The sequence below is a fragment of the Schistocerca gregaria genome, chromosome 8 (genome assembly GCF_023897955.1).
Source record: "Schistocerca gregaria isolate iqSchGreg1 chromosome 8, iqSchGreg1.2, whole genome shotgun sequence".
In the NCBI taxonomy this organism is placed as follows: Eukaryota; Metazoa; Arthropoda; class Insecta; order Orthoptera; family Acrididae; genus Schistocerca; species Schistocerca gregaria.
In genome coordinates this window covers 402346986-402360072 of record NC_064927.1, presented here as the reverse complement: position 1 = coordinate 402360072, position 13087 = coordinate 402346986, and the positions used below count along the sequence as shown (strand labels likewise).

The 13087-nt window shown below is 42.0% G+C and overlaps 1 protein-coding gene across 1 annotated transcript in view; it reads right to left on the bottom strand.

Moving 5' to 3' along the window:
• The window catches only part of LOC126285218 (odorant receptor 43a-like), a 58409-nt gene that overhangs the window by 28552 nt on the left and 16770 nt on the right, over positions 1 to 13087 (bottom strand). The window contains exons 2-3 of the mRNA XM_049984520.1: positions 11830 to 11929; positions 1386 to 1487 (exon numbers count right to left, since the gene is read on the bottom strand). Of these exons, the coding sequence (XP_049840477.1) occupies positions 1386 to 1487; positions 11830 to 11929 (202 nt within the window). The remainder of the gene's footprint in view (positions 1 to 1385; positions 1488 to 11829; positions 11930 to 13087) is intronic.

Below are 13087 nucleotides of genomic sequence, written 5' to 3'. Positions count from 1 at the left end.
ATTTATTATCTTATGTGGAGCTAGAAATGTTTCGAGTGTTTCGTTAGTCTTCAGTACGAAATGCTCCAAATGCCTGATAAAAAAATAGTTACAGTATTCCAATAGAAGTAGTGAAGAAAAAAGGTCTAGTTAATTCTTTAATTTTCATTCCTGTCAAAAACTTTGCTCAATATTAATGTAACAGATAAGTTGATATTTATGGTTATAGAAAGTATTTGCTGACAATTAGCGTTGAATGGCCTACTCATTTATTCTTAATTTTGCAAGATTGCAATAGTTCTTTTAGTCTTGCGCTTCCATTTATGTCTGTATCTTCATTGTGGCTGCTTTCACGGAAGAGTTATATATCCAATCAGCAGATGAAACCGTATCTTGGTCCATTCACCTAATGTTAAAACAGTAGTTCTATAATTATCCCCTTGAAATTATTGATGAAATGTAATAATCTTTTTAAACACGTATAAGTTCTTACGAATATAGCCGGCTACAAGTTAGGAAAACTATAAGAGATTCATGGCTCCCATCTTTTACTTACCCTCTCCTTAACGCAATAAGGCATGTGACCCAAATGAAAGCATTGAGGACTCACATCAGTTAGCATAACAGTTTAACAATCAGTTCTATTTTACTGTATTTCTATAGTAAGGTGCTAAAGCAACCTCATGTCCAAATTACCTGTGCTTCTCCCTTATTAAGTGGTACTGTGTGGTGAACATTGCCTTTCTTACTTTAATAGAGATAGTGTTCATTAGTGGGAGTCAGTTTATGGCTAAAAGAGTTAAAGGTTTTATTTGTGTTGCTCATGGATCGTTATCTTAGCAAGACTTATTAGAGGGTGCTATTGTGTTGCCTCCAATTTAGTAAACAGTTTGTTTACCAGGTAAAGTCACACGCGACAGTTAATTATCTTGATTAACAATATTACATTTACTCGGGATCACTTTGTCTAATTAGGCTGGCGATCGTCTTTCTTTTGATCTCTGATGATACGTTTCATTTACATGAATATCACATTACTTTACGATTTTATTTACATTGATTCGATCACTGTTAAATTAACTGTCAAAATTAATTATCAAATCAGAATTTTTCTATTAACGGAACGTACTCCGATTCCTTTACATCAGCGCACGTTGACGGTCAACTTTAATTACTTTAATATGAGTAACTTTATCGGGAGGCTGCTCATGCGAATATAACCGTTAGCGTTATACGTTCCACCATACACTGTCAGCAAACAATTTCACACACCATGCTTCATCAGAGTCAGAAGTTAGATCCACCTACGTTTCCAAATGTTATGATCAGGACTAAACGGCTATCTAATAATAATAAAGCTAAGCATCTTTTTTTTTTAATACGTCACGCCTTGATCGAAAACTTACCTGCTCCATGAGATCGTGAGCTCCCCAGCAGTACAAGAAAACTTGGGCGCCCGGTGTTGGCAGGAATGCCACACATCTGAAGGCAGCATTGCTGTCTGCACTCTGCAAGACCCCAAGAGTAGAGAGAGTGAATGTGAAGATAGCAATGAGCAACATAATTGTTGTAAGAAAACACAAGACACGACACGAAGTGTAAAATCATTTCCAACAATCTCAGAACCCTGACTTTCGGGGCCAATTCTCTTGCCTACTTAGCTAACAATGTATGTGTAATGCTCTGTCCTTACAGTTTCAAATCTGATGTGACATTGCGAATGGCGAGTCTGCTAAGTGTTGTATGCGTCTGCAATGTGTTTGGTGCTGTCTGTGGCTGGCAAGTTGCGCAGTGCGGCCGGGCAAGGTGTGTCAGACTTGAGGCTGGGAAGAGCGGCCGCACAGTCGTGGCAAGGAGTGGCACCGATCTGGTGCTGGGAGGATGAGCGAATAAACTGGCCAATAGCCTTGCAATACAAACATGATGTAGTCACGGAAAGCAGCAAAACTGCATTCAGCACTGCTACGTTAAATATAAACGCCGTCCCTCATTTGCTACTGTGAGGCTGGGTCACTGAAGTTATTACTATGTTCATAAAATTATTATTAACGAAGTTCTTAACATCTGGAACAGCGTTCCACCTATAGGCTGGTTTTAACTTGATAGCTCTCCATGCTTTCCTGTCTTCTGTCATCTTCTTCAATGCCGTGTAATTTCAGCTTCCTTTGACGTCATCTGTCGTCTCGTACGTCCCCCGCCCTCTAAATATCCTCCCACCACCTGGACTTTCCAAATTGTCTGTTAGCAAGCTCTCCCGTCTCAGCGAATGTCTCATCCAGTTCTTCAACCTTTTTCTTATAACCTACAGATGCGTTTTTACCTCTCACGAACTATTTCCTAAATTCTTTGGCTAATCGCTCTTTCCCTCCAGCTTATCCTCACCACTCTCCTCCACATCTCCACCTACAATTCTTCTTGTTATTTTCATCCTCTTATCTCAGTGTCTACGTTTATGCCCCATGCAGGATGCCACACTCCAGGCAAAATACTTGCCGAGTCCTTTCCTCAGACATTCATCTAGTTTGCCACATAATAATCATCTCTTTCTACTGAATGCCTCCTTCGCTATAACAATGCGAGTTTTTACTTGCTGATGTCATTTCAGGTCTATTCAAATGCTCCAACTTTGTTAATATTAACTTGTGCTATCTTAGCCGCCCGCGGTGGCCGAGTGATTCTAGGCGCTACAGTCCGGAACCACGTGGTTGCTACGGTCGCAGGTTCGAATCCTGCCACGGGCATGGATGTGTGTAATGTTCTTAGGTTAGTTATGTTTAAGTAGTTCTACGTTCTAGGGGACTGATGACCTCAGCAGTTAAGTCCCGAGCCATCTGAACCATTTTGCTATCTTAATATTTGTCACACTCTTTCCTTTGCCGGTCACCATACTCTTTGTTTTGGCTGTACTGATTTTCATCCCACATCCACGTAAGCTTGATTCGAATCTCCTAGCATTTTATTAACAGTTAGTTAATTTTCTGCCATTAATACAATATGAGCAGCAAATATAATAAATTCTATTCGCTTTCCACCAACGCACATTACGCTTTTTGCATCTAAGCTTTACGTAATAATTTCTTCCAGGTATAAGCTTAACAATAAAGGGGAGAAGCAAGAACCTTTCCTAACATCTCTCCTATTCCTGCTTTCTTCCGTCATTTCCAATGCTTATGCTCGGTTTCCATCGTGTGTATAGCGTTTGTAGCAATCCTCTTTCCTTCCCATCCACTTCTTTTCTTTTCAAAATATCCATCATCTCATTCCATCGTACTCCGTCGAAAACTTTTTCCAAGCCAATGAAAACAGGATAAATTTCCCTATCTTTCTGAATACATCCTATCTGAAAACTAGAACCGTTTATAAGAATTATAATTAGTGATACGATACACGCAATGTATGCATGTGATACGCCATATTAAAGCCTTGAATTAACAAGTCTCTATTGTTGTTAAGCTATAAACAAGTAGTTATAAACTATTTAGTCTTAAGATGACAAAAGGTGCGTTAACCTTAATCCATACGTACACAACTGATTATTGCCAGCCTGAGAGTCCCATCATATTAACCCCTTCAATACAAATATTAGTTTAGTGACACTGTGATATATCGATAACATTATATATGTAATATTGTCATTTGCCTAACGTAGAACCTTAGCGCCCAAGCCTGTAAATATATTGACCAGCTTTGCCTGCAGCTCCTGAAATGATGTGGGCGATGTTTTGAAAAAGGCAAGCGAGAGAGGATTAGATGACTTTTGTAGGTGCACAGTTGGATTGGTAAAGTTCTTTGACGATATTGTGTGACCACACAGCCGCTTGGACTTAAGTGTGCTGCTTCGGTGCCCACCAGTTCGTGACAGATTATACAGCGGTGAAATAATACGTCATGACCACCTCTTTAATAGCATGTTGTTTCATTTTTCAAACACAGTAAAACAGATATTTTCCTTGGCATGGATTCTACAGTCCTTCGCAAGAGTCTAGAAGTATGTGGCGCCAGATACCTACGCACAGGTCAAGCAATTTCCACAAATTACGGGAGGATGCCCACGATATTAATCTGAGTTCACTGTAGCACGACTCTGACCCTGCAACACGGATTGTTATCCTGTTGGATGATATCATCGCCGCAGGAGCAGAATTCAAGCATGAAGCGAAGCATGTGATCCGCAGTAATGTTCACGTAATTTACTGCTGTCATTTGCTTACCAAAAACGATCCTATGGAAGCCGAACTCAATGTATGTCATAGCATAATTGTGTCGTCACCAGCTTGCATCTATGGCTCGGTGCATGTCTTGCATAGATGACGACGTATAAGGACTCAACCATCGACCTTGTGCAACGATAAATGCGATTCATTCGAGAGGCCGACACGTCTCTATTGAACCACGGTGAAAACTCATTGACGCTGTGCCTACTGCAATTATAAATGACAACGTCGTTAGATCGACACAGGAACATGTAGGAGTCATGTTCAACAATGTCCTCTGAACGGTGTCCTCCGAAACACTTGTGCTTCCACCAGTACTCTGTTGTCGGATCTGCCACAGATCTCTACCTACCCTGGACTCAACAGTGGGGGATCCTCTATATCTGCGTTTTGTGATGAGACGAGGTCGTCCAATACCATACGGCCTACTCTTTACTTCACCACCCTTCAACCGCTTTCCACTGATGTTCATGACAGCAGTAAGCCAATAGGCGACCAGCTTCGGCGTTTCAAGATTCTCGTATCTATCCACAGCGCCATAATAGTGTGTTCTTTGTCAAAAACCGGTTACATCAGTGGATTTCCACATTTTCCGACCGTATTTCCGCCGTAATGATTTCCCATTCGTTTCGTTTCCGCTTACATTCTTTCCTTACGGCGTCACGAGCCCGCAACGCCATCAGTAGGCGTTCAACCTTGTGGTTGGCAGAGTGGTAATGTAATAATTAGGAAGCCAGAATGTTATCACAGATATTTCCCAACTGCAGAAATTCTTTTACCGTTTAAAGACATGTATCCAGCTGTTGAACAGTGGAATTTCACCGCAATTGCCGCTAACTGCGAATTCTTTGGTTGCCTTAAAAATCAGTAAATCTGTTCCACCTTAAATAAATGTTGTGTTGTATTAACAATCGACGTGAGGCCACCATCCGAATTTAGTTGTATGCTTTTATTTAAATAAACGTATAATCAAATATTAAACTGACCGTTGTAGGCTACATTACTATCAGATATGATTATTTAATGTAATATCCTTTAATGGTCATTATGTCTTTATTATATGTTTAAGTATTCGCGATCATCTACGTTAGTATATGTGCCTCATAAGTGGTCTACTTTCTCTCTGCTGTTTAGATGGCGGCTAATTGATATTGATTCATCACATTTGAACCTCCTTTCACCCACGTAGTGCAGCATCTGAAGGCAGCGTCAAAATGGTTCAAATGGCTCTGAACACTATGGTACTTAGCTTCTGAGGTCATCAGTCCCATAGACTTGGAAGTATTTAAACCTAACTAGCCTATGGACATCACAAACATCCATTCCCGAGGCAGGATTCGAACCTGCGACCTTAGCAGCAGCGCGGTTCCGAACTGACACGCCTAGAACCACTCGGCCACAACGGCCGGCGATGCGGCACCGACTCACCAAGTCTTAGTATGCCTCTTCAGAAATACTGAGTTCTGATACCTCTACAACTGTCCGTAATTGCGAAAGTGTTGCCGGTGGTGGATGTTTGCTCTAGCTGACCGCTATATTAGATTATGTCCCATAAATGTTCGACGGAATTCATGTCGGGTGATCTGGGTGGTCGAATCAGGTGCTAGAACCGTCCAGAATGTGCTTCAAACAAATCGCAAACAATTCTGGTCGACGACATGGCGCGTTGTTATCTGTAAAAATTTCATCATTGTTTGGGAACATGAAGTCCATGAATGGCTACAGATGGTCTCCAGGTAACCGAACATAGATATTTACAACCAGTGAGTAGTTGAGTTGGTGCAGCCACTCCATTCCATGGAAACACAACCCGCATTATGGAGCCACCACCAGCTCGCACAGTGCCTTCTTAACAACTTGCGAATCCTTCCATCGGCTCTTACCAACTGAAATCGGGACTCATCTGATCAGACCACAATATTCCCGGCGCCTAGGTTCCAGCCTACATTATCACGAGCCCAGGAGAGGCGCTGTAGGCAATCTCGTGCTGTTAGTAAAGGCACTCGCGTCGGTCGTCTGCTTCCATAGCGCATTAATGCCACATTTTGCCGCACTGAACTAACGGATACGTTCGTGATACCTCCCACATTGATTTTTGCGGTTATTTGAAGTAGTGTTGATTGTCTATTAGAACTGACATCTTTAATTAAACTGTTGGTGATATGTCACAACGGTTGGCCGCCACATTGTTCCATGCACGGCTGGAACATCACTGTGAGCACTTTAAAAGTTTTACTCACAAGACTCACCCTGCCCTGCGTACTTCACCTCTTTATTATGTCTCCGGTTGTGGCGCCATGTTCCTGGCACGCTGTGGTACACCTATTAACCGTACAGTTGGGGAATGATTTCTGCAGGACACCAGAAACATGTGCTGTCTTCTGTCAACACGCCACTCTTGTTGCACATTGGTGTTAGCGTCTGACCACACGTGTAATTTATTTTATTAAATCCCTAAGTAAGTATTTGTGTTTGACATCTATTCCTTCATGTGTATTCCACAGTCTGTTTGGTGATGGAACCTGGCACTTTAATAGTCTTCCTGTAAGGAATTTTTGGAAAAACTACGTCTTCTGAAGACGTATCTTTCGTCCTGAAAAACTTAATAAAGCCCCTGTCCACGAAGAATAGTCTCTACTGAGCCATTTCCTCGCCATTTTTCACGGACACGTGCCACAACATACAGCCTGGAGATTCCGTCGTCTTCTATGCGATGGTTTTAATACAAAATAACAGATTTTTCCGCTAATAAGCTACGTATGTTACAACACTGGTCATCGGCATCTTTTTCTGTTATCTTGAAATATTTGACGTAGTTCTTCGCGAAATGTTGTACAGATTTTGTGGGCTTATTATTAGGTGCCAAATTAACCTTCGTTTATTTTTTGTCAGGCAAGCAATAGCCAGTCGGGAAACGAGTTTAAGCTCAGGTCCTAGGACAGGGTCTAAATGCCGCTGTCAACAAATCACTTTAAAACATTCTTTATCCAAACGAAAGTAGTGACGATAAGGTGGAAATGAACTATTGAAAGCAAGGTGGAACTATCATTGATATTTAATTGCTTTGTAAAGTGATATTAACTTCTAACAAAAGTAACAAAGCCTACCACAAAGCACAAAAACAGCAGATGTTTTGTACGACGACAAAAATAGGTTCTTTTAATCAATAGTCATTTTTCATAAAACATACGAAGTAGTTACTGCAGAATATGGAAATGAGTCTTGGAAACAGAAAATATATAAATAACAAAAGATGCAAAAAATGGTTGAAATGGCTCTGAGCACTATGGGACTTAACGTCTGAGGCCATCAGTCCCCTAGAACTTACAACTACTTAAACCTAACTAACTTAAGGACATCACAAACATCCATGCCTGAGGCAGGTTCAAATGGCTCTGAGCACTATGGGACTCAACTGCTGTGGTCATTAGTCCCCTAGAACTTAGAACTACTTAAACCTAACTAACCTAAGGACATCACACACATCCATGCCCGGGGCAGGATTCGAACCTGCGACCGTAGCGGTCGCGGGGTTCCAGACTGTAGCGCCTAGAACGGCTTGGCCACCCAGGCCGGCACAAAAGATGCACTCTGTTGAAGTAAGAAATGTAAGACATTGTAAAAGACTAACAAAGAAACGTAAAACTGGAAATTAATTCGCTGCCAAAAGCTAAATTTCTTTGCCGTCAGCGATCTTTCCGAGATAAAAGAAAAAATGTACGACATTTCATGCGGTGCCCCTAAGCGCCAAAGGTAATTTAAGTACACAATATACATTGAAGCGCCAAAGAAACAGATACACCTGCCAAATATCGCGTAGGGCCCCCGCGAGAACGCCACAACACGACGTAACAAGGCGTCGGCTAATGTATGAAGTAGTGCTGGAGTGAATCGAAACCACGAATCCTGCAGAGCTGTCCACAAATCCGTATGAGTGCGAAGAGGCTGAGATCTCTTATGAGCAGCACGTTGCAAGGCATCCCATATATGCTCAATAATGTTCATTCCTGGGGAGCTTGGTGGTCAGCGGAAGTGTTTAAACTCAGAAGAGTGTTTGTGCAGCCACTCTGTAGCACTTCTGGACGTGTCGTGCGTGGTATTCTCCTGCTGAAATTGCCCAACTCCGTCGGAATGCACAATGGACATGAATGGATGCAGATGATAAGACAGGATGCTTCCGTACGCGTCACCTGTCCGAGTGTCCAGGGCCCCATATTATTCCAACTGCACTCGCCCAACACCATTAAAAAAGTAATTAGGTTATCTCCATATCCATACAAGTTCATCTGCTGGATACAATTTGAAAAGCGACTCGTCCAACCAGGCAAAATGTTTCCCGTCATAATCAGACCAATGTCGTTGTTGATGCGCCCAGGCGGAGCGTAAAGCTTTGTGTCGTGCAGTCGTCAAGGTACAAGAGCGGACCTTCCAGAACCAACAAACTTTTGATATAGGTATATGAAAGAGAAAATTGAAATTATTTCTGACTCTTTTAGAAAATTACCACATCCTTTTTTGAGCTTCGGTCTTAGGATGTAACGCAAGAATGTTGTTAATTTAATCCTTGGTCTTCATTCATCGCAGAAACGAACTTTCAATTCATATGTAAAATTTCACGAAAGGATTTATAACTCTAATATTTCCTGCTAACGTCTTAGTATTTGCATATTTTTATTAAGTACCATGGGCACGTATTTTAAGCTTTACCAAAAATTCAGTGTTGATACATGTCGGTTTGTTCCACCTACGACAGAAATCAGTAAGAAATACACTCCTGGAAATGGAAAAAAGAACACATTGACACCGGTGTGTCAGACCCACCATACTTGCTCCGGACACTGCGAGAGGGCTGTACAAGCAATGACCACACGCACGGCACAGCGGACACACCAGGAACCGCGGTGTTGGCCGTCGAATGGCTCTAGCTGCGCAGCATTTGTGCACCGCCGCCGTCAGTGTCAGCCAGTTTGCCGTGGCATACGGAGCTCCATCGCAGTCTTTAACACTGGTAGCATTCCGCGACAGCGTGGACGTGAACCGTATGTTCAGTTGACGGACTTTGAGCGAGGGCGTATAGTGGGCATGCGGGAGGCCGGGTGGACGTACAGCCGAACACGTGGGCACAACACGTGGGGCGTGAGGTCTCCACAGTACATCGATGTTGTCGCCAGTGGTCGGCGGAAGGTACACGTGCCCGTCGACCTGGGACCGGACCGCAGCGACGTATGGATGGACGCCAAGACCGTAGGATCCTACGCAGTGCCGTAGGGGAGCGCACCGCCACTTCCCAGCAAATTAGGGACACTGGTGCTCCTGGGGTATCGGCGAGGACCATTCGCAACCGTCTCCATGAAGCTGGGCTACGGTCCCGCACACCGTTTGGCCGTTTTCCGCTCACGCCCCAACATCGTGCAGCCCGCCTCCAGTGGTGTCGCGACAGGCGTGATTGGAGGAACGAATGGAGACGTGTCGTCTTCAGCGATGAGAGTCGCTTCTGCCTTGGTGCCAATGATGGTCGTATGCGTGTTTGGTGCCGTGCAGGTGAGCGCCACAATCAGGACTGCATACGACCGAGGCACACAGGGCCAACACCCGGCATCATGGTGTGGGGAGCGATCTCCTACACTGGCCGTACACCTCTGGTGATCGTCGAGGGGACACTGAATAGTGCACGGTACATCCAAACCGTCATCGAACCCATCGTTCTACCATTCCTAGACCGGCAAGGGAACTTGCACGTCCGCATGTATCCCGTGACACACTACGTGCTCTAGAAGGTGTAAGTCAACTACCCTGGCCAGCAAGATCTTCGGATCTGTCCCCCATTGAGCATGTTTGGGACTGGATGAAGCGTCGTCTCACGTGGTCTGCACGTCCAGCACGAACGCTGGTCCAACTGAGGCGCCAGGTGGAAATGGCATGGCAAGCCGTTCCACAGGACTACATCCAGCACCTCTACGTTCGTCTCGATGGGAGAATAGCAGCCTGCATTGCTGCGAAAGGTGGATATACACTGTACTAGTGCCGACATTGTGCATGCTCTTTTGCCTGTGTCTATGTGTCTGTGGTTCTGTCAGTGTGATCATGTGATGTATCTGACCCCAGGAATGTGTCAATAAAGTTTCCCCTTCCTGGGACAATGAATTCACGGTGTTCTTCTTTCAATTTCCAGGAGTGTATTTCGTTTGAAATAGAATAATAACAAACTCTCACATGCATCATTTTGTACATCATGTTTGGAGAATAGGAAAACTAGGATTAGCATAGACGAGGACATGTAAGTATTTAACAATGAATTGAATGAGCAACAAACCTAGCAACTAATAAGTACAAAATGTATGGACAGGTTTTATGAGACTTAGTGAGAGTTTTTTGGTATCCGTCGCGCTGTACTCGCTATCTTTGTTGCTGAACGGTTGCTTAAAGTTTTTTCAAACATTTCAATAAAACAGCTGGCGGAAACAGTGGCTGATTCATCCTCCTATTCTGTTCGTGCGGTAAGAATCATTTAATCAAATTATGGTGTGTTATAATTTTTCCTACAATGTATAAATAACTTTTCAAAATAGAATGATAGAACGGAGCTACAAATGACCATGACGCTGATTACTGTGAGGTGAAAATCTAGCACTAATGTCCAGTTTTGTATCTAGACATGAATAAACTTACCCCCATTAAAGATGTGGCTGCGAGAACAGATAACGAGATGAATTTGTCTCGTTGCAGATGAATCTGTTTGCTGCATGCTGACTCAGACCTATTGAAGCTGAATTACCTATTTCGATACATGTATCCCATCGTTGAAATTCTTAAATACAAGTACTATACTATCAAGTCAAAAATGAAACGAAAAAATCAAACATTATTTTATCTGTGATGATTGTTCTTGAATAGCACTACTGTTCATTCAGTTAGCTGTCGAAATACAGCAAGCGTTCCCTAATTTCATTTACTATATAATGCGGCTACATTCACAAATGTTATTCCGCTAGAAATGTTACGTTTGCAGAGCAGGGTAATAGAACGATTCCTTCTGCCACACATAATTACACTGAGAATAACTTAGTACAGATATATTTGAAATTTAGGTTTTTGTTACAGTGAAAAAAATCTGACGTTTCAAATTATGGGTATTTAAGTGGAAAGTTCGTGAAATACACATATGCTTGTCTCCTTCCCTTTCTGATACTACTTTCCTTTTATCGATAGTTGTTAATGGCACAAAGGGCCCCTCGCTTATTAAACACTTACTGGAACAACTTTTAATGGATTTTGTTTTTAAAGCAGAAGAACAACTGTGATTGTCGTGACTACTGCTTGACTGCAATCAGTCACAGAACAAATTTTACAAAGCCACCAAAAGGTTAACCTATATCATCCTCTGCAGCTGTGTTGCATTTCGATACCCAATTAAATCAGCATTCGTTACTCATGTAACTAATAAAAGCAATATCTTGGTTTTTCATTTTACTAATTGCTATTAGTAATTCCAGAAAGTGATGCGGACGTTCAGCAATTAATCTTCCTTAAGAGCTTTGTGACCGGGATCGTATTATTTTATCTATAACTGTCTTGAAAGAACCATCATTTGCCATATACGAGTACATTGGACACAGATGGAAAATAGGGCTCTTACATAGGTAGCCTGGAACAGCGTGACGCAAGCGATCAGGACACTGAAGACAACCTGCGTCATGGCAATTGGATCCATCGCCTTCCCGACGAACTTGAGGTACCTGCAAACAAAATTTATATATTCATAACACATAGGTATACGCGGCCAATGAATCGAATACATGGTTGCATGTGACTAGGGAGAACAGCTCAGAAGGAAAAAGTACAACTCTAATTTCATTAGGATAAATAATACTGTAGGGCAGGAATCGTAAATGACAACATTAAACCTTAACGTGGTCTGAATGACATAAACGGAAAGATAGATCATTAGAAAATAACATACTGAGATACTAATGAAAGACAAGCATTACCAGTATGATACGAACATATAAAAATGGCAGGACAAAACAGTAAAATTTAACTGTTATGAAGCTTTATTCAGAGGATAAAATGCAGTCCGTCTGTAATGTGGGTAAACATGGGAATGAAACTCATACGCAAATAAGAAACGGTCATTCAGGATCCTCACAAATGTGAAGTGTTGAAATCTAATTCAAATGGCGTAGTGATAGGCTCCTCACGAGATGTTAAACATTGATCTTCCTTTTTATCCTTTCATTATTTTCACGATACGATATTTACAGGCTCGGACCAAAGCACATGTTTGCTTAACTCCGTTCCTGTAATACATATAATCGTTAGTATAAAGGTCACTTAAGTCAGACTTTCTCTCTTGATGCTACAATATTTATAAAAGTTTCTCAGATGAAGATCTTCCCTGTGTTATATTTCCCTACATTCATCATAGCATTCATGAAAGAGTAGTGTATTATCTAATTTTAAATAGAGCACTCAAATTAAGCACATTTCGAATTTCACGCACTACCGTATTTCATACGGACGTTAGACGATTTTTAAATATTGCGGAAGCTTATTCTGTTTCCTTTCGCAATGGCACGCTGTTCTCATCAGTTAATTCGGTATCAACAGATTCGGATCGCCGCATCTATTTCTGGACAATACACCTGTTATTCGTTCCTTCGTTTAAGCTAGTGCGCACCATAATAAATTTATACGCACTTGAATATCATTAAGAGTCACCAAATCAAATTCCTTGAGACTCTTGCGTGGCAAATAACCTTGCGCGACTGAGTACAGCTCATTTACGTTTTCAAAAAAGAAGAAGAACCGGTGCACAAAATTACAGTTTGATAGTGACAACGCTCATCTGTCGCAAAATCATTGAGTATTTATTAAGCTCGAATATTATGATGTTC